The sequence below is a fragment of the Buteo buteo genome, chromosome 13, assembly GCF_964188355.1.
Source record: "Buteo buteo chromosome 13, bButBut1.hap1.1, whole genome shotgun sequence".
NCBI lineage: Eukaryota > Metazoa > Chordata > Aves > Accipitriformes > Accipitridae > Buteo > Buteo buteo.
In genome coordinates, this window is record NC_134183.1 from 32,712,667 (window position 1) to 32,735,686 (window position 23,020).

Genomic DNA, 23,020 nt, shown 5'->3' on the forward strand with positions numbered 1-23,020 from the left:
ATGAGAAATTGAATAAAGGATATTGAGGCTTGAACAACCTTTTTAATACCTTTTCTAATATGAAACAGATGAAGAAATCCAGTTCAAAATAAATGATGTTTTTCCCTATAATTATTTCCACAAAAAACATACTGTATTTAAAACAATGCATAATGGCTTGACTGTGGAATTCTAGAGGAAAATTATTGGAAAAATGTTTCCTGTGCTGCACTGATAAACACATTGGAATTATTTGCAAGTTTCAGAAATGCTGATAGGTTCCTTTATCATAACTTTCTTACTATTTATAGTATGACTGTTACGGTGCATGAGCTAAACTTCTGCTTGAATACAGATTTGTGTTTCCACATTTTTTTGAGATGTTTGTGGAAGTACACAGTCCCCAAACATTATCACTGGCAAAAATACTGATGAACAACGGGCACAAAGGTGTACTTTGCTTCAGAAAAAGTCCACCACAAAACTTAACAGTTAAGAAAGTTTAGGAAACAAGAAAAGTAGGCATCTTGATGCTGTTTAGTCATGTCTAAGGCCAGAATTCAGAGACTGATAGAAAAACACAGTTCCCAGGCTAGTACAGATTGTATAAACTGAGAGCTGGAGAAACATGCTGCAGTACAGGAGTTCAATGAAACATTCACAGTCTAATCAATGGAATCTGCACAACAGGTCATACAGCCTTTTCCTCTGAAAGCAGGGAAGAGGGAAGTCACAGAAGGTAGTTATGGAAAAGGAGCATGTGGAAAGAGCATGAAAAATTCCATGTTAAAAAAGATAGGAAAATAGTGGACCTTGAAAACATCTTGATATTTTTTTAAATTTTAGCCTTCATTCAACAAAATGCTTTTGTATATACTTAGTATTAATTACATAGTGACTTCAGTGAGATTCTAACATTAACTTGTATTTTGCAAGTGGTTTCTTTCCAAGGATGAAAAAGAGGGGGCAGGGAGAAGAGAATAAATGATAGTATTTATATCATACTGGAACCATGCTCATCATCCTCTTTATTCAGCTGTTAAGCTCTACATCTAGCTTGATTAGATCAACAGTAAAGAACAGTCATTCCAGAGTCTGGCTGACATCTCTTGACAGTGAGTATTTTCTGTTCCTCAACAGTTTTATAAAAGAGATTTGCTTTGAGCTGTATCAACTTGCTAAGCTGATAACACTTTTTTTTGAAGTACATGAATCTCACATGTGAGGAGAAAAATGACACTAAAGGGAGATGCTAATTTTAGAAAAAGTTTTATTGTACAGTGGATTAGTTCAATCTATTTATAATCAACTGAATGTGGAAAATTAATAAGTGGAGAAGGAAAAATACACGGCATGCTATGCTGATGAAATTTACTTAAATAGTGGTTTGCACATATATCTTTTAGTGAGCATTCCCATCCCTCATTTTCCCACTCTAATTTAGAAAAAGTCTTCCAACAGAAAATAAACTTGATCGAAAGAAGTGACTTTCTTCTTCAAGCAATGTTGCTGACACCTACACTTCATGCAGACCTCACATTTGCCTGCTGGAAATCTCAACTCCCAGCAAAAAACCCACAGTCTTTGTAATTCAGTAATCAAAGTATATAGACACATATATACATATATTTATACCAGTCCTGCACTCTTCAGAGACCTGATATTGACTAACAATGCTCACACAAAATGCAGCTATTTGTTTTGCTAGCAAACACCATAGTTTCAAGCTTCAAAAGGATAATTATATAGCACAGGAGGACACATTTTGCTTTAGATCACATCCGTACAAATCCAGTAATGGTTTGGATCTTCATTATAAGTCAGAATAGAATTCTGTGGAATTTAAAATTCTCAAAGTATTGGGAAAGAATAAAAAAAAATCATTACAATCTCCACTGAAATGTGTGAAAACCCTCAATGAAATCCTTGGGAAGTTACTAATTTAAAAAGTCACTGAAACTCTTCATGAAGGCCAAGTCTTTCAATACCTCACAAAACGATCCTTGTTCTTGCAGCACTAATTCACTGAATGAAATCAAAGAAAATGAAAATTCCACAAGAACTTCATTTACTTTATCTCTGTTCCTCTTTGCTTACATCTTTGCACCATTACATTTTTCAGCAGATGGATGATGTATTTTATATGGTACCTCTTCTGATGATGTTATTCATACATCTTTTCAGGCCTAAAACTTAAGCCTTTTACCTCTGTACTTCTTTCAGCATGCAACACAATACTAATGTTGCAGTATATTGACATCTTGTTTCAAGGGCAGCAAAGAGGGAAATTAATTAAAGATGTGAATTTAATGTTAAGTTAGCAAAACTTCATTAGATACCTGCATCAACACGCTCATTCAAAATTAAAGTGGCTTTAATTTTGTTTTCCTTCATTCACTTCAGGCTAAGTAAATCAAGCTAAATTGAATCAAGGTTGCTTTAGCTCTGAAATACGCTTACCCACAGAATGTTTAAATCAGTCTAACTAACCTCCTTTAGTAGTTAATTTAGAGTAATTTTCTTGAAATATTTTGTGTGTCAGAAGACAAGTAAAATTGCAATTCTTGGTACAAATTCTAATACAGTCATTACTACATCAAGCAAAGACCAAAATGCTAAGAGTCTGCAGGATTTGTCAACAAAAAAAAGCTGTGCTGGTTATTTAAAACATATCAGTCCCTTAGTCTACTTTCTTTCCATCCCAAAAACGCTGGCTGAACTCAGGAAAGCTTGTTTTCTCTTCAATTATTTTCAAGAATGTTGAATTTGGCCCACTTCTGGTTGTATTGGTGCTTTGTACATCTTTGAGTAAGACATTTTTGTCTTGATTTCCAAGTCATTGATAGGCTATGTCAAAGGCACTTTCAAAGACATATTTAGAGATCTATTTTTATGTTTACACTCCTAGCAGCTCTGAGCATGAAATGGTAATCCCCACCATAGCTTAGGGATCTGTGAAAGAAGGGAGTGTTACCAAGAAAACAACAAATTCTTCTCATTTCTTGGCTGTTTGGTGACAGCAATAGTTTTTTTAACTAATTTGTCTGAAAAACTTCTTGACCATGGAAATAACCTAGGGTTTTAAGCAATTTTATAATCCTAATTTTATTCATTTGGATTCTTTAAAGATTGGGGATTTTTTGGTTGCATAAGGTTTCAAACATCTCTTCATAGCATTAGAAGGTGATTTTTTGCAGAATCAATATAATAGCAACAAATTCTGTGACACCATGTATAAAACAAAAGCATGTATAAAATGCTTATAGCAATAGCTAATATAGAAAAAAAGAAAAAAAAAACAAACAAAAAACCCAAAACAAAACAGAAAACAAGGCATGTTGGGCAGAAAACATTTCCAACATGCGTTTCCTGTCATGAAAGCAATGTAAGCAATTGTCACATAAAAGAAGACATCTGCTGGAAGGATGGAATGGTATCGAAAATTGCCAGGGTTAAATTGGGTTACCTGAGTGTTTTCTTCCCTTATCTCTGACTGCTTTAAATAATACAAAAATGCAGACTTGGCTGAGGTCCCAGCTCATCAGAGCACTTAAGCATGCCCTTGACTGTAAGCACGTGTAAGGCTTACTGATGAGGAAGGGAAAAAGAAAAAAATAGATTTGAAACTTGAAGATTAGTTCAGTGTGAACAAAGAGTGGAATTTTATGTTGAGTATTGGTGCTTAAACATTAGATAACTATTTCTAAAAAATCTAACTGTAAATTTCTGCACTATCTTATCAGTGCAGTAGAGATTACTTGGTTTTCTGCTGATCTATTAATGCAACAAGTATAAACATATTTCTGAACTAAGTAGACTAGGTCTAAATATTTTTAAATTAACTTATCTTTTGTATTCATAAAATAAGAACAAGAATACTCATTCAATAATTCAGCATAACTGAATTTAATCATCTGTTAGGAACATATTTTTATATTTATCTAAAATCATGTGTAAACCAAGGATTCAGACAGTATTTAGAGACTGCGCTCAGAGCACAGAAGTACTTTCAACTTCCTGCTGAGAACCATCATACTCCATGAAGTCACTGAGACCTTAGGGTGCGTGGCACTGCAGCAGATTTTGCATAAGGAGTAAATGGACACAGGGCATATGTCACCTCACAGGATGGCTATCTACAAGTCCCATATTTTGGCTGATTTCTTTACTTCATGATTGTTACTGTGCAAGGGAATGAGATTTATGGTGATAGGACAAATACAGAGAGCAAAAAAGCCAGAACCCCTGAACATGGAACTAATTAACCACTAGAAGTATGTAGTGGTACTACTACTGAAACAATTTTAATATCAAAGGGACACATTTCCAATATTTTTTGTGCCTATTATCTGATTTATTTTTATGTCCACATGGCATATGAAAAATATTTTGTATTAATAGAGACAGAGGTATAGATATAGCTACTCTAGTTAAGGAGTCATACTGAAAGTTAAGTGCCTGAACAGTTGAATATGAATGTAACCAGAATATGACTGTGGTATTGCCATCAAAACTCAGGGAAGAACAAGGAGTGTTAGCTGGCAGAACTTTTTCTTTTGTGCAGTAGGGTCCTGTTCCTTTTGGGACTCTACATACAAATTAATAATAAAAACTCTGTTTTTCTTTGAATTCAGAGAGCAGTCATGTTAGCTATCATAAGCTCCTAGTGAGTTACATATTTATTTGTATTAGACAATGCCATATAATACCTGCAATAGAAAAAGCCTAAGAGATAGCTTATCCTCACATACTGTGCAACTACAGAAAAAAATCAGAGAAAGCAAAACAATTAAACTACAAAAAAAGTATCATGCTATCTAAAAGAGTATACTGACCTCTTTCCAACAGAGTAGTGAGCCGATTGGTAAGGTAAGGTAAGAAAAAGACATAACCTTTTTATCCCAATAAAATTAAAATGCGCGGTTGTGTTTACCAGTGCTGTGAGGGGTGAATTTTGTAGTCCGTTTTACAGCTATAGTCATGCTGGCCTCCCTTTATAGTTGTCCGCTATACAATCGGTAGATGCTTATTACAAAGTATCAGCTTGCTTTCTTGTCTCAGCCACCTTTGGGGAATGCATTTAATTTACCTCTATTTAGGGCCTGTTAGTCAGCACATGCCAAGTGTTACATGTAATTTCCTTCAAATGTCAATCTGTGTAAAAGGGGAAATCTTTGACCCTTCCATTTGCTCTAGCTCTTCAAGGAAATGACTTAAAACAGAAGTTGCTAGTCAAGCTGATGGCATCAGGGAAGAGAAGGAAAATGTTTTGGACATTCTAATATTATTCTAAATCATAGTAAGTTTTCTCTGAGTTGAGAATGGCATTAGTAATCAGGTTTTTAACATTCATTTATGGTTTCCATTCTGCGAAAAGTGTGTTCATGGCAGATCTAAGGGGTCAGATCCTTAGAAGATTCCTACTGTCTTTTTTCACTTTACAGTGTAGACATTTCCTTTGCAGGAAGAGCTGTATGCATTTTCCCCATAAAAAGTTCTTCAGCTGTCTGTGAATCAGAGAATGATAATGTTTTTCAGTATAATCCCATTTTATCTCTGTTCACCTTCTTGTGTTAATAAATTGACTTATTTTTCTCCAAACAGAAAATATGTAATAGCAGTGCAAAGGAGACTGAAGAAATACATGAAAGCATGGCTCTTCTAAACAGAGGATTGGATTACCAATTTTTTATCAGATCAGGAGAACCCTTTTGTTTGTGCTGACAACTGAGATTCCCAGAGTGCCATAACGTGCATCACATCAAAGTGATACGGGGCTGCTCTGAACAGTTAAATGACTCTTTCCTCTGCACAAGGCCATGAAGAACAGGGTGCTCTTATACCTTCATAAATCATAAATCTCCACCCTGCTGGGGCCCACTGTTACCAACTTTTTTACACCCTTCCAGATTTTTAACTGTCTCCATCTTTACCTTAATCTGAGAACTCTATCTGCCCCTCCTTTTTATCACCCATTCCCACAGGGGGGGTTGAAAATGTTAAATACTTCAATACTTAAAAGTTTTCAGCTGTATTCTCTTGGGTTTGACTGTTTTTTAGAACTGTTATCTTTAAAATATATTAAAGCATTTGCTTCCATTTTATCCTACTTTAACTATGGATGATGTAAAACTTACCATCAACAAAACTTGGAAATGAAGACACTTTCTTTGTCTGTTGAGAAATAAAAATGGTATAGCTGTAACAAAATAATTTTCACAAACCAAAGTGAATTCATACTATATTTAAACAGCTGACTGTTGTTTAAAAAATCAAATTTCTCTATATAACTTCTGCATAGCCACTATTTAGCACAGTGAAACACATTACATCACAGTAATTAACCCAACCTAACTGTTACATAGTGCTGTTTACCTGGAATCTCAGAGCATTTTAAGCAGATCCCACCACACAAAAAAATAAGGGAGAGTAGGGGGAAAAACATGAAAATGACCTAGGAAGTCAGCTGTCAAATAAGCAATACAAACCAGCAATTCCCAGTCCAATAGTTTATCCACTAGATCACATTGCCTATTAATGATATCCCAAATTTCTAATTAAGAACATTTAACAATATTTTACAAAGCAAGATTCTGGGTCAGTGAATAAAAAGAACTGTCCCTGATTGCACAGTACATAGCATTACACTTAATCTCAGCAGGAGCCACAACAGTGCTCTTTTTATGATACTGTCTCTATTTTCAATAAACAGATATAGTCCTTCCGTTTGCTTGTCTTTTGCCAGCCTCCTCAGGCATTCCTGTTTCCAGGAAAGAGGCTGATTTCTCCATTATGGGAAAAGGTTTTAGAAATGTACCTCTTCATTAATGTAACAGGCTACAGGCTAAATATGTTACATATTTTTGAGATAACAGACTTCTGCTTTTAAGTCTGAATTTCATTTCATTGTGTCTAGCCTCAAGCATAACCTCATTCTGCATTCTTAGATGTCTTCTTTGCTCCAGTCTTTAGTGACAAGAGCAGGTCTGCCTATCACCACATCTTTTTCACAGCACACTGAGACAGGATGCATCTTACCACAGAGACCACTCAAAAAGACATGAATCATTTGAGCCCTCAGCACTGAATGATGTGTTTGATATTAGGGGTTATTTAAAGAGAATTATTCCTGTGGGAATTAATCAGTCCTTTGGCTTTAAAGACTGATGGCGGGGGGTTGGGTGGGCAGGAGGGAGAAAAAAAGCAGAAGCCAATTTTTTTTTGATGCTCCAATAATCCAAAAAGAGAAATTCTGAAGTGTTCTCTCTATTCTGTATGTCATCAGAAAATTTTAGGTTTGAGTACATGCCATGGACAGTTACATAAAATGAATGTGGCAGCAACAAATCCGTGGGTATGATTCAAAGACTTTTCAGAATATGCAGCCATGGTATTTATTGTCAGTTCAGGAAAAGAAACAGAGCCTCCCCATGAGAGGGGGAAAGCTGACAATTTGGTGCCTGCTTTCCCTCATGGAAGCCTGACTGCAGGAAGATGGGCAGCAGAACAGCCTAATGGCCTTAGGTACCTACCTCAGGTGTATTATTATTGTCAACTGGTCCATTGAGATCTGAACGCTGTTGCTTCCTTGGCTGCTCTAAACCATTGCACATCTGTAAGAAAAAACAAGAAAGCATGTTCTCAATTATTTTATGACAGTCATTCGTCATGAAGCTGTTCTGTGTAGTTATTTATATGTATTTATATGTCATTATCTATGTGCAATCAATATTCATTACTGATATTGAAATATCATAACGTGCTACAATAGTTGGAATTTCCTGTTGTAATTTAGCAAATATGAGATTCATATAAAAATGTTGGGCTGTTTATAATAAAAGATGTATTTTGATGTAAATAATAAGACATCTCAATTATCATTAAGTAGCAGTTACACTACTGATTTAAATTTAAATTAAATTATTTTATTTCAATGCAAATTTTTCACAGGAAATTAAGCCAAATGCTGACATGTTCAAATTTTCAGAAACCAAAGTCAGAATTTTTAAATGTGTTTATTCTCAGTACTGGAGAAAATCAAAATAGTCCTAATGGCCACCTCTGATCTGAAAAACAGAATCCTAGCACCAGATATAGGATTCTGTGTTCATGACAGATACCTCATGGCATCTCCTTCTTTTTGGGCCAAGCAAATCTACAGCATGCTGGCAGCACATCTTCAGGCTTCTGAAGAAATGCAAAAGGGAAAATATAAAACCTCACACAAGGAAAATACTAAGCCTTTTAAACTATGCAACATTCTTTTTCTTCTAAGTTCCAATATTCTCAGGGACAGAATTTCTTCTCCAGACCTGACACAAATGACAGAACACCAGCACCCAACACAGGTATGTATGTGTCCCATACATACCAAGAAAGTGAAGTTTTCATGACTCAGAGTTTCAGTGTTAGAAATCTGGAAAACCAAGGTGATTTCTGGAACAAATTTTTATGGTTTATGATATTTACTTCCCTTTTTTCTCAGTTTCCCCATTATGTATAAAAAAGAGTACCTAAATGCCACTGTCATTGTGAGGCTTCACAAGTAAGAACTTGTATGAACAACTGTGCAAATGGAAAACACTGAGCCAGTATTATTTCAAAGGGTCAGCCTGAATGTTACATGTGAACATAACTCCTTGTCTTCTGACTTTCAAATGCAATAGGTAGCTGTAATCAAAGAAAGTCTGCATGTTCATCTCTGGACAAATTACACCCTATGAGTAATATTTAGTCAGCTGAACAAAATGTGCTAATGAAGCAGGCACATTAGGGCTATTAGCTCAGTAATGCTAATTCTCAGGTAAGACAACACACACAAAGCAAAAAGTCACCCAAGTAGTAAGCAGGATTTTAGGAAACAAAAGACTATCTGCGACATACACAGAACACCAAGACTTGGCGACCCACTGACTAGGGCCCTGTTTACATGGCTGTAGTAGCTAAGAAGCTTACCATATCCCTGCTTATAAATCCTGTTCTGTTTGAGACAAGACAAATCTAATTATATTGCATGGCTAAACTAATATGGAGCAATAGGTGTTGATATGCAGTGAAATATATTAATGAGGTAAACAAATATCTAGAGGGCTTTAATAAAACAAGCATAATAATCATATATTATGCCCTAAAGTAGTAGGATTAAATCAAGTATGATTTAAGCAGGGAAAATGACAAGGCCACAATGAAGATACATTAAACTGTAAACAGTGACAGCAACTATATTAACTCCAGTATGTGCAACAGAATGTTAATACTTTAAAAACTCTTGTCAATTCTGATTACCACACACTTGACTGAACTGAAAATGCACCTGCATATAAAGAAAGAATTGGTTGACTGGTTTAGTAAGCATACCATAAACACTGTTCAAACATGTCTCTGTCACAAATCTTATACGTCAATTGACTTATTCAGCCCTGGGGATCATAATACCAATCATGCTCTCTGGTAATAGTTGCATATATAATTCCATATAGTCTTAATATAAAATATGACTAAACACTTGGATGACATTTCGCTTTTGATTTATACATAGCTGTAATTTACTGGAGTTCCTATTTTCAGGTTTTTAGGAATATAAACAAGCCTTGCTTGTTTATTGTTTCCTAGTCACAGATGTAGTTTATATGTCACATATGTAGTATATATGTCACATATGTAGTAGATATGTTGTTATTGTGTATTGGCTGGGTTCCAAAGAAAAGTCTGTGCAGAATACATTATGAGTTGGGATCAATCACATCACCTCTACAAGGAACATAATAAATGTTTTTTACTTACTATTTGGGTCTGTACACGAAGGCCAATTTTTTTTTTTCCCCAGTGTTTCGCCTATTTGTTTAAGAGCCCCAGTCTAATTAGGCAGAATCTCAGGTACAAAGAATTCTTCCATTTCTTTTATGCACATCTGTCCACAGAACATGTTCCAACTCTGGCTGATCTATTAACATTTTGTTCTTTAAAAATGTGGTGAGTGTGTGAGCACTTCCTCCGAACAAATATGAGTGTACTATCACATTCTTGAGATCCTCTCAGCTTTAGAGTGTAGCACTCCCTGTGTCCCCTTAGCAGCAGCACATGTAAGGGGAACTGTGCCTGAGACTTTCTGTGCCCAACATTTGCCTGCAAATATGTGGGCTGTTACAATGACCCTTTACAAAATAAGGGTTGAGATCTTCATGCTAAAGAAATGTTTGCTAACATGGTATCCCAGAAGAAAAGGGCAGAAAGAAGCACAGGGAGAAGGGCCTCCCTTTCTTTCCTCAAGACTTACAGTGTCAAAGGAGAGAACTATGCACAGTAGGCATGGCTGTATCTCCCATACACAGTTACAAATCGTGTAGTCTTGTACATATGGAAGGAGATGCTTCTAGACCAAAGATGAAGGGCTCTTTTGGAGCTTCTTTATGGAATCATTTTTAGAAAACATAAATTCTGCTATTTGGTGTGGGCTGGAAGTTTGTTCATGCTCTCAGGTGATCTGACCAATGTCAAATAAATTATCATACTCAATACTTGCTTTCTTTGTGTTTCTTAGAGAGTTTCCAATTTATATTGTTGTTTTAAGTTTTACCATAGCTAGAAAAAATCACATTTGAAGGAAATACTTACAAGGTATTATAAATACTTTATACCCTGACTTGCAGTTTAGAATAGAACATAAAGCTAAACTGGAAATCTGGAATTGACTGCACACTAACACAGAACTACAGCTATGTTAAAAGTTTCTGATAAAAGGACAGATTCTGCAAAGGAAAGATATAAGAAAATTAAAATATTAAAGGTGTAGTATTATTAATACTTTTGCCTCTGAGCAAGTACTGAGGCACTGTCCAGCATCATGTGAAGGAATGTGAAGCAGCAGAAAATGCCATCTTTAAGCTGAGAGGAAAATCAGACTCTACTTATTTGAGGTCACTGAAGCATCTATGCACATCTTTCAGAAACATGCCTACAGCTCTACCCATGTGCTGGCCAGCCCTGTCTTGATGGCTTATTGCCAGGCCTGGGGCCACCTGGGCCTCCCTCCTCCCACCAATCTTGCAGGGCCCCTCCCAGTCAACCAGACCCCCTTTATAACCACCCCTTCCTGCAGTATAAAGCTCATCTTAGCTGGAGGTGAGAGTTGGTAATGATTGAGTTGGGCTGTTTCTTAATGCTACTAGTTGTTTATTCCAGTGTAAGCTGTTTAGCTTTTCAGTCAAAATCTCATATCAGCAATATGGTCCTCCTCAAAGCTGCCACCTGGGATCCTGAATGCTGCTGTGGTGCTCAGTGCTGATGAAGCACTTTCCTGCTGGAGAACATTCTGCTAGAAACCAGCAGGTTAGTCCCTTTCTTGATTTATTCAGAGGAATATTTTGTCTGAGAGGAATGAAAGATTAGTTGAAAGATTAGTTTTTTTCAGAATTGTTAACTCTTTTGGTAAAGAGTTGGTAAGCAAGCACTGAGTGCAGCTCAAAGGCATGGTAAGGCTTTATTACTGTGTTTAAACATTTGAATAATGAGGCTTATGATCCATACCTGCCAATCTCTTTACTAGCAATACTGTTCAAATATTATCAAATAAAGTGTTCAGAAACCAATGTACTGGCTTACATATTTTGAGACTCATCTTGAAGACTACTAAGCTTCTTGGAAAACAGATGTTTTGTGGTATGTTCCAACTGAAAAAGGTTCCTTGTGGTAGGCTCCAAAAAGAAAGAACCTTTTTGGACAAGGGATATTTTGTAGTAGGTTGACTAGAATAAGTTATCTGTTGCACAAGTAAACCAACAGATCTAATAGATTTTTTTCATCCAGGTTTGTTGTCTCTCTCTAGAACAAAGGTAAAGCAGATGAGTATTGTTACCTTCATCACTTAAGGACAAAACTTCAGTTTCTAGTAGTTTCAACTTCTGTGATCTTCTGTTGGCTTCTGAAGGCAGTTTATCACTGGGCTACATGTCCTCCTGATATCTAAACACTACTATGTTTATAGAAACACATTAAGGTGCATCTAAAACATCTTTTTGAATCAAGAGATGGTAACCTAGTAACAAGTCTATTACGGTGGTACTATTCCTATTAGCCCACACAACTGAAATAACTTATCTCATAGGTGATGTGGAGTGCAAATGGCTTAATGTACCCTTACTGAGCTGCTGCATGAGTTATTGTAACATCAGTAACATGGTAGTGTCAGTAGGAGCAATTTGACCCAGCAGGATACACTTAAGGTAGAATCTGAGTAAGACAGTTTTTGACTAGCTGAAGGATTTCTGATTTTGATCACAGAAAATAAAGGCCAGACTTCACACACTGTTCTCTCATAAAGATTCCATTACTTATGTGCTAATTTAGAGCTGGTGCTAGCACACGTCAAAAGTGAAGAGGAAAATATTTGTGGAAAGGAGTAGTTCTGAGTAAGCAAGTCAAGTTAGAGTATGGAACTGGCATGAAAAGAGAAGGAGTCAAAGTAAGTTTAGAGATCTAAGCATTCCACAAAAGCATTTCAATACTCTATCCAATTTCAATAAACATGAAAACAATCGCCAATTGATTTTTATCATCTTAACCAACTAAGAGGTTTTTTGTCCTTGCATATATTTAGGATTGAGAACCAGCTGTGTTAAGAGTTTCAGAGAAATAGCTGTGCTGAATGGTGCATTTTTATGTAGATGTAATTTGGAGTGCATACTGCCTTCTGCTCTAAACCTCCAAGAGAATACTCTGTCACTAATGCATCTTTAGGCAAGAAGCATTGATTTGGCTGTCTCCTGGTGTCAGGAGTTTAATGCTAAAAAGCCATGACTCAGCCAATGAGCACAAAGAAACTGGTTTTGTCTGAGAATGTTTGAACTCTTTAGCACTTTTCAGCAAGTACTTATACCTGCTAAGTTTGGGAACTGTCACTCGGTAATAGCTGTTTAGTATTTCTGCCCCACAGCTGCCTAGAACACAAGGGAGAATGCAGCAAGCTCTTTCAATACTCTTTATTTAAACCCATTTGTGTTTTCCACAAATTCTATCAAATGCGTCCCATAATACTCAGACTGAACTCCAGTAAGAAATTCCTAAGATACAGATTTTCTGAAATGTCTATCATCTTAGCTGCTTCAGACTGTTCTAAGGGTGAGATGTTTTACAGACAAGACTCCTGATTTGGGGTCTTTGCAGCAGAAGAGCACTGTGCCTATGCCAAGAAAAGGGAATAAACTTCAAATATTTTTGTCCTTACTGAGGTCTACTAGTACAGGTAAACAAAACACAGTAGCAGCACTGATGTGTACAAAGCTGTTGGAGAACAAACTGAGACAAAAAAAAAAAGACTTTGTAAAATTTTCTTTCACAAATTCTTTGTTAATGATATTTTATCTGTCTCTGACTGTCCATGTTGAAAAAGTCTAAGAGCATAGCCTACATGAAATTTGTGAAATGAGACTAACGCTGCAGAAGCTTGTGGGGTCCCTACCAGGGGAGCTTGAGCATATTTGGTTAGGTTCTCAAATGTATGTCAGTGATATGAAAGTATAATTGAGAAATAAGAAGCAATACAATTCATGTGTCACAGGCAATATCATTAAAGTAGACTTCCCTCTAAGATTCTCCTTCTTAATGGTGATAATGGCAAATCCCTGTTTCTTTAGAAGGGTATAGGTGAAGGTAGGGTGTTGGTGCTGTTAAAAACTTTATCTTTTATTGTTGGCAAATAGATTTGTTTGAATAGGGTAGGAGAGACTATGCATCCTCAGGAGTCTGCAGTCTGAAATCTAAGCAGATGAGACATGAAGAACAAAGGGCTGATCAGATGGTCATCTGAAGTAGCTCTCGGGCCATGCCAATGCCAGTGTTTCATAAAGCTATGACTCCAGTTGGGATTGAAAGAGTAAACTGCCACATACGAGGTTCCAGAGGGAAGCGATTATTTGAGTCCCATTAGTGCAAAAAACATCTTCCATTGGTATTACTTCAGCTGGTATCCAGTGTTTTGCTAACTCTTTTCTTGACTGCTTCTGCCATTCTTTAATTATGCTACCTGACTGTATAGAGCTAGCATTAACTTAGTATTAGTAAAATAATAGGTAATGCCATCGTTCTCTGCAGATATCTTACGGGTGCAATAGGAGAAACTAAAGTTCCAAATGCTGTCTGGGAACAGCAGGATGGGCCTGAGACTGCCCCATACCATACTGCTTTGTGAGAAGGAAGCAGGACAGGATACACTGCAGTGAACTGATCTGGAGACAAGCTTTTTGTGCTTCAAGCTTTGGTTTAGACCAGGCCCTTGTTCATATTTTGTGTGGTACAAGCACTCATCTGCAACAGGAGGGCTACTCTCATTTTCCACCTAGTAAAACTGTTCTAAGGTTGATTATTAGTGTGCCAAATCGACAATATTCTACCTAAACTTGAAGCTATGCAAATGTAATAGCGTTCAAAAAAGATGAAAAACTTCCAAGTCAATAGCAACTACTTTTGCACAGGAACACCACATCAGTTTAAAATTTCTGGTCATACTGTATGCTAGTATCAGTTGAATGAGCCATTCAGTTCCCCTTCCTCCTTATTCCACCCAACAATACTTAAGTCAGTTAATTCATGTTTATTTTACAATAAAAACTGTGATAATTCAGGAGAATTACATCAATAGGGTGTCTGACCATATTAGACTTCCCTGCATGAAGCTGAAACATATAAAATGAAATTGTAAGCAAAAAGGAAAATTTCTTCATGTGTCAGATACTTTAACAGTTGGCTCAGGCTGAGATGACTAAGATGTCAAATGGGGGTGAGGGAAACTCCTGGCCTGAAGCTGTTAAATCTGAGTTATGTCATAAAATGCCCCAAATAATCAGTTTCAACTTCATAGATGTAATGCCTTTCTTAAATAATATAAGCGTGGAAAACCTGCAAGAAATAAATTATGTTAAGCAGTGAGTTAGAGCAAATACACATTCTAAATGTATTCTAGGTTTCCCTCAGGCGTGTCTAGTGCAAATCGTCTGCACTTCCCTAGAGGTATTTACAAATATAAGGCTCATACAAGCAAGCTCATATCCCTGAAGTTTTCAAGGGTGAGCATGTATATTTAAGACTGGAGACTGACCCACACTGAAAGTAAAATGAGATGCTTACTTTGTTTTCCATTCTCTGCAGATTGTTGGGTCCTTCTTAGAAGTGACTACTGTTCTCTGGTGATTAATTGCTGAAAGCAAACCTAGCAACTGGAACCTTAAAAATCACATTTGTCTACTGGTTATTTAATATTTTGTATGCAAGACAATTGCTAGCATTTATCATGGGCTAAGAATTAATAACTACATATTTTTAAAGGTATGTAAAAATGTATTGTGTATCAGTTACTGTTAACTAACTTGAAATTTTATGCAGCAGTATTTTCACTTATGGGAGGCAGGAAAGGAAGAGAGGAGCAGAAACATGAAAAAAGCTAAGGGCAGCACAGTACATGCATAAAACCACAAAATGCACATTCCTGTTTGCTTATTGTTTACAAAAACTGACAAACACATAGTATCTTGGTTTAACTTAAAAGCAAAGTGTTCCATATGCAGTATGTATGCTTCTGTGTCATCCCTCTCACCATGGTATTTTGTATTGTGTGATGCACACTTAAAATAACTGATATCTTTTAGCAAGATGACAAAACCATGGATCTTCCAAGCAATTTCTCTGCAAACAATAAGTTTGGCATGCAAATCTACTGACAATGGCCTTGGGTTTTTCTCGTTCTACTATGTAAGAATGTTAATTGTTGTAATTAAAATAATTACTACCTCAGTTTCACAAATGAGACACAGGTTCATTTAGACAGTAGACTAATTGCATCCATCCCTTAGACATTTTATAGTAAATATTAAAAGAATTGAATGTCCCAGAAGAACAAAATCCTCTGTGCTTTATTCAAATTCTTTGAAGTCCAATATCTATGTTTAAGGTCCAGCCACACCTCACCTTAAGGACATTTCAGGACCTATTAAGTAACTTACTTTGGCAGAAATGGATACTCTACTCTTACTCTAATGCCTTCACAATGAGCCTGATTTTTAGGTAAAGCTGACGATAAGCAACCTGCAGTAGGTGAACAGAACACAGCAAGATAACACAAGTCTTGTTATGATAAACGCATTCAAGTAATGCTTGCTAAAAATTAATTAACTTGATTTTTAATCTTTTATATCCCTGGAGGCTTGGGGTGGGGGAGGGGAGGATCTCCCCATGTCTCCATTTGTGAGCCTCTGTATCTCCATAAGAAATGTTGCTTCACACCTTTATGCCTTGGAGGCCTATCTGCTCTTCTCTTTGCTGGAGATGCCTACAGCAGCTTTGCCCTGTCTCCTTTCTTACAAATTAAATGCATGTCTCGTCACCCAGTTTGTTTATTCCTTCATGCTAAACTGAAATGGATACCTGTACTGCTGTATCTCTGGCTGTTATCTCTACTTTCCTTTCTCCCTTCATATTTTTAGGAATGAAATATCGTGTATTGTTTAATGCTCTATCCATTAGACAATAGTGTGTCACTTTTATGAAGAGTGATTGTCAGAAGTCAATGGCTACGTGCCAGTCAGTGGCTTCCTATTACAGCAGCACTTCTTCCATTATTAAAAGAGAGTAAGGTATTGGCCCAAGAGTGACTGGAAATAACCATTAAAGCTCAGACAGGCAACTCAGAAATACTTAGGTCCCTTTGTTTATTTTCACACCAGTGGCAGTTATATCAATATCCCGGTGTTACAAAAACCCCAGTTGTTAGCAGTCTGGCAAGAATAATAAAGGTACAATGCAATTCAGCTCAACCTCTGCTAAATAAACTTTGAAAGAGTACAAAAAGATGTTGAAATGAAAGTCCATTTTGAATTCTGGTTTGAATTGGCAGTCATTCAGGAGGAAAAAACCTCACAATTTCTTCTTCAAGCATATAGAAGAATTCACTAACTTTCTTATTCAAGAGCTCATCTTCTCTTTTGTTCTGCAAATACTTTCAAAACTTAGAAGCAGCAACACTCCTAGTAGCAGCTGCTGGTGTACTGTGCCAGAAAGACCAGCTTTAGTCTAAAACATGCTAACCAGACTTCTCTGCTCCTAGTCAATACCCAGTAACTAGTCAAACCATTTAAGACCATCAAGCTTGTTCACACAAGGTAGAACTTTTATGCTGGCAGTAAGGCACTGAATATAGTAAGTTATACAATTTGGTTCAAATTGGACTTCTAAAAACAAAATGTAGAAATGAATATTAAAAATTTGCTATAGATATGGGAAATCTGAAAATATTCCCCTAAGATTTTTTATTCACAATTATAATAAAGGTCAACCTGTTTCATCAGCATATACTTAAACATCTGACTTCCTTTTGCTGTTTTTCAGAGGAATTGACATATTTTAATGTCTGTTTTTAATGGAATCATCTAGATTAAATTGTTTAACTGTGGGGCACTTAAATATAGAAAATCAATATTTATAGATTTGATGAAGCTGAAATGGGAAACTTATAGCTGTGAAGTTTAATAAAGCATTTTAATTAAAGATAAGGCAAAATAATTATCTTTACTAGTCTGTCATCTAAATACATGTTATGTTTTACCTTTTAGGTACATCTCTATTCATTGCAGAAGATAACTGATATTCAGCTGCATATAACTTCAGAGATGCAAAGTCAAAGCTTTAAACTGACCTTAGAGCAAAGGGAATTAAAGGTGTCTCTAAGGAAGTAAGCACATTCAATTTGGAACTTTAAAAGAAGAAAACCTCACACCTCTGTTACTCTAGAAAAGCTTAAGCTTCATTGCCAGATTCTTTTTTCTGGCACTCAACATTAGAATAAGAAAAGGTTATGCATGGTTTAAATTAACATCTACACCATTCTTGTGATAAAACTGCTTAACAGCACTTTTGGTATAAGTAAAGCTCCTATTTCTTCCTTCTTGCCAAGGTCAAGATATGCCCAACTAGTACAAAACCACAGCAATATCCAGGCACTTCTTGCAGTTGTTCTTAACATATGCAGTATCTAGCCTTGGCATACTTTCTATTGACAACAAAAGAAATTAAGAGTAATCACCCACTAAGGCAATGGAACAGGAGCCCTTAATGGAAAAAAACCTAACCCCTTGAACTACTTCAATGCTGACCCCAGTTTTAAGTTTATCTAGTGTGTCACTGCAGAATAAAAATAGTGTAAATAACCTGGTTTGCCCCATGCATCTGGAATACCTTGTTTTACTTAGAATTGTCTGTTCTCTGTGCAAAACCTATTTCTTAGTTATCTACCCAAATCAACTGCATTCAGCACCTTTTTCTAAACATCCAGTGTGATTATGTAGTTGTGAATGCAATGTCGAGTAAAAAATTAAAGATATTGCTCTCTAATTCTGTTTGGAATAAATAATTAACATAATGTTTGCATAATGCCTCTGACAATCTGATTAAACAAAAGAACCTCATACCTGCTCTTGTGGCCACTTCTGTCTGTCCTCTGGGGTTCTTGACTTTGTTTTAAAACCTCTAGGCATATCTCCACTGTGCTTAGAGGCAGATGGGATATTCAGTGATTTTGGCCTCCCCTCGTGCCTGTTAGCACTGTGAACAGCTTCTCCCTTTGAACAAGTCTCTTTATAGTCATGTGCCATGTTTTCAGTCCCAGTGTGCTCTGGACTCATTTCTGTTGTACTATTAATACTGCTCATGCTCATACTCATTTTGATTTCTGCTACAATCTGGTCAATGTCCTCTTCCTGCTCTTCCAGTTCTGCATCCTCTTTTCTAGAATGGTATGGTGATATTCCTTGCGAATTTCCATTAGCTTCTGCTGGATAATAGTCCGGATAGCCACCTTCACTTTGACAATACTGTATATTTTCTTCTTGGTCTTGAATCTCCAAAGATGACACTTCATCCTCCAAAATCTGAATGCCATTATCTTGACCTTCCTGCCACTCTTGCCTGTCCGTCACCTCATTTTCATCTTGGTGCTGAATTTTACCTTCAGCCCATTCTTCTACAGCTTCCTGACATTCATCTGTTTCAACATGGTGTTCCTCATGGGGAGCATACTCCTCCCCATTGCAGTCCATTCCTTCCAGGTAACTGTCATCCTCTGGACAGTATCTAATGTAGTATGTGATCCCCTCCTCTTCTTCTGGCAAGCCTTCATCATAGTCCTCATCCTCAGAGGTATTATTCACATAGTCAGAGCTGGAGTCACCATCTCCACTATGATCATTGCACTCATGTTCCACAGGTGTAGGACTACCTTGTCTGACAGTTGCTAGTTCTGTCTCCTTTGCTGCATAATCTTCAATAGGAAGGTCACTTTCTTCATTTTCAGGCTCCCTGTTGTGAGATGAAGTAGGGCAAGCTCTCACTCTGTGATCCAGCATGCTGGCTGTAGTGCTTTGACGTTTCCTGTTTGCCATAGCCAACTCCTTATACGACAACCATTTCTAAGCAATTACTGTAGGGAAGATGGAAAAACACACATTCAGGAAAAGGTCATCAGTAGAGATCAGTGATGTTAATAGGAAACAAACTGATAGATTTATTTGGTAAAAAGGATGTGTTTGTAGATGTTTAAACCAGAGATAGATAGCTTTTAAAATACTTATGTTATGGAACCATGAAATCGAAGTAATAACTTGCACACTGAAAGGAACAGATAAAGAGAAGGTTCTACATTTATGCTAAATGTATTCAATTGTAGGATCTCCTCTGTCAATTTGACAGAGACTTAATCTTGAACCTTGAAATTAGTTTTCAATTTCTTTTTCCTGCTAGTAAGGGGTCATGCTTTGATTGCTATGCAGTAAACAAGAGCTCTTTTCAATTTTCAGCTTAGGCATTTCTTTAATGTGTACTGAAAGCATACATTTAGAATCTGATCTGCTCTTACAAAACTAAAGGAAAATAATTCTATTAACTTGGCAGTCACATAGGACACTAAAGGATAATGCACTGCTATTAAAGTTATTTAAAAAAAAAAAAAGAAAATCACTCACTGCTTTATTAGTTCTTACTAGCTGGATACCATTAGGTATCTCTCATTGTTAAACCAAATACTGTTTTTTAGAATAGAATAGACTATTTCAGTTGGAAGGGACCTACAATGATCGTTTAGTCCAACTGCCTGACCAATGCAGGGCTGACCAAGTTAAAGCATGTTAAGGGCACTGTCCAAATGCCTCTTAAACACTGACAAGATTGGGGCATCAACCACCTCTCTAGGAAGCCTGTTTAGTGTTTGACCACCCCCTCAGTAAAGAAACGTTTTGTAGTGTCCAGTCTAAACCTTCCCCGGTGCAGCTTTGAACCATTCCCACATGTCCTATCACTGGATACCAGGGAGAAGAGATTAGTACCTCCTCTTTCCACTTCCCCTCCTCAGGAAGCTGTAGGGAGCAATGAGGTTGTCCCTCAGCCTCCTCTTCTCCAAACTAGACAAGCCCAAAGTCCTTAGCTGTTCCTCATAGGACCTTCCTTCCAGCCCTTTCACCAGCTTTGTTGCCCTCCTCTGGACACATATAAAGACTTTCACATCTCTCTTAAAATGTGGGGCCCTGAACTGCACACAGTACTGCAGGTGAGGCTGTATCAGTGCTGAATATAGCAGGATAATTGCCTCTCTTGACTGGCTGGTTATACTGTGTTTGATGCAGTTTGCCCTCTTGGCTGCCAGGCCACACTGCTGACTCGTGTTGAGCCTGCTGTCGACCAGTACCCCCAGATCCCTTTCTGCAGGGCTGCTCTCCAGCCACTCCTCTCCCAGTTTATACTTGTGCCTGGCATTACCCCATCCCAGGTGCAGAATCTGGCATTTTGACTTGTTAAATTTCATCCTGTTAATCATAGCCCAATGCTCCAATCTAGACAGATCCCCCTACAAGACTGGTTTTCAGTCTCATCTATATGCCGGGAAAAGATGCATTTACCATAAAAGCTCATTAATCCTTCCCACTAAATACTTGTGCTACTTTAAATTACATATTTTTGTCTAAATACTAGATTCTAAATAAATAAGCAGAGATTATATGAACTGTATAAAAATAGTCAAAATAAAGAAAATAGCTAATTCTAGACAGGCTTGACAACTGTGATTTGTGTGTGATTTGGATGGGGGAAACAACATGCTTTCAGTATATATGTTTCTCTGTATTTCATTGTTGTATGCTTGAGACGAAGGGGAGTCAAAAGAATCTCAGCAGACATAATAAAGGGGGATGAAGGATGATGTTTAGTGCTTACATTGTTGAAATTAGCTGAGGCAGAGACAGTTCCTGATAAGAAGCAGGAGCTGGCCCCAAGAGCCAGCCAAGACTGGTCTTGCGGCTTGGGTGAATACCAAGAAACCACTGAGCCTGTGCACGAAAAGAGGTTACTAGTGGTGACGAAGAGGAGTCATCTATCTTCATCTCTGCAACCACCAGATGACCACCATAAAGAGGCACTGTGCAAGCACAGTTGAGAGGAGACTATGGAAATGACCTCTCAGAACTAATTTTAATATGAAGAGGGCATAGGTCATGCATATGTATAGGCATATTGTGAATATGTAACACTTGACTGTATAAACTTGAAGTGAATTGCCAAGTCGGGCGTGCACGACTTTGGTGGGACTACCCCCCCGTGCTGCCCAGCGCTGAATGAACATACCTACTTTACAATCTCACTGATTGTGGAGTCTGTTTTCTGCACATCATGCTTATGATAAGCTTGATGTGTGCAGTTAGTTAATTGGGGTGAACTGAGCTCAGACATAGGCTTCTGAAATGCACCACACAACTGCATGCTTTACTATATGCATATAATAAAGGCATGTCAGCCAACCACGTGATCATTTTGACATAACCAGTTCCCCAAGTCTGTGTGCACACATAAAACAATAAAATCAGTATGGAGCTAGAGGATTAGAGGAGCTATATAGAGATTAATTTCCTAGGCATTATGAACTTATCAAAAATATTCTGTTACTGTAACCTAAAACCTTGTAGATATCCCTGCAGAATTTCTGATATCACAAGGAAAACCCCAAACCTTAGTTTGTGACAAATCCAGGAATCTATGAATTAGTGCAATGGCACCACGTGGCAAATCTAGGCTCTCCCTGGAACAGGGATTCTAGATTCTCCGATACAAAGCAGAGATGAATGTTAGTCACAGGAGAAGACATGAAAGGAACCCAGTGTGTGAAGCTCTCTTCAGTTATTGATACATTGCAGAACTAGTCTTGACAGAAATCTTTGAAGTAAATAGTGTACCTGAAGTGAAGTTTTAAATGAGAAAATCAAAGGCGACAAAACTTTCCCAGTTATTACTTGCACCTTCTCACTATTAGAAGAACTAGCAGACCTACAAGACCTCAATATGATCTGTATGCCCACTATGATCCCCTTCATAAACTAGCTATCAATTCTTACTTTGGAGTCAATAATAAGAAATTCAGAACACCAAACCATCTGTCCACTACTGTTGCCTCCAATTTAGTTAGCTCTACTTGCTGCAAACTAAGGATGTTTCTATACTGTGATTGCAGTATAAACAAAACTTGTTTTACATTGGATTAAAATAGCAATCTAATCACAACACTGCAATGCTCTGCACAGGCTGCAAAAAACTGCCTGCAAGCAAGATAAATTGCTTGTATGACCAGATCAGGAATGGGTAAGCACACTATACAAACATATCTAAAACAAGTTAAGATGGAGTACTACAAAAAAGATGGTTTTGATGGCAATGCAAGAAAGAACTACAGCCACCTTATCTGTATTAACAGAGTTATTTCTTGTCAGGAACAGAACAAATAAGTGTCTCTTTGGGAAAGAACTGTTCTCATCTGCAGTGGTCTCAGTCTACTAGTCATTGGAAATGTTCTCCATATTAAGTAATATTTAGAGATTTACAGTGTGGTAGACCCTCCATTCAAGTCACTACAGTATAGCTGAAGATAAAGAAGCACAAAGCATGTAACACAAGCATGGTCTAAAACTCATGACTCAGATTTTCCTAAAGCATATGGAGATAAGTACCCTTCTTTTTAGACAGA

At 37.1% G+C, this 23,020-nt stretch overlaps 1 protein-coding gene across 3 annotated transcripts in view; it reads right to left on the reverse strand.

The window, feature by feature from the left end:
- APBA2 (amyloid beta precursor protein binding family A member 2) overlaps nucleotides 1-23,020 on the reverse strand; it is a 110,142-nt gene that overhangs the window by 27,718 nt on the left and 59,404 nt on the right. For all 3 annotated transcript variants that reach the window (XM_075045442.1, XM_075045439.1, XM_075045440.1), the window contains 3 exons: nucleotides 18,432-19,438; nucleotides 7,512-7,592; nucleotides 6,117-6,153 (listed from right to left, as the gene is read on the reverse strand). In XM_075045442.1, the coding sequence (XP_074901543.1) occupies nucleotides 6,117-6,153; nucleotides 7,512-7,592; nucleotides 18,432-19,400 (1,087 nt within the window). In that variant the 5' untranslated portion in view covers nucleotides 19,401-19,438. The remainder of the gene's footprint in view (nucleotides 1-6,116; nucleotides 6,154-7,511; nucleotides 7,593-18,431; nucleotides 19,439-23,020) is intronic.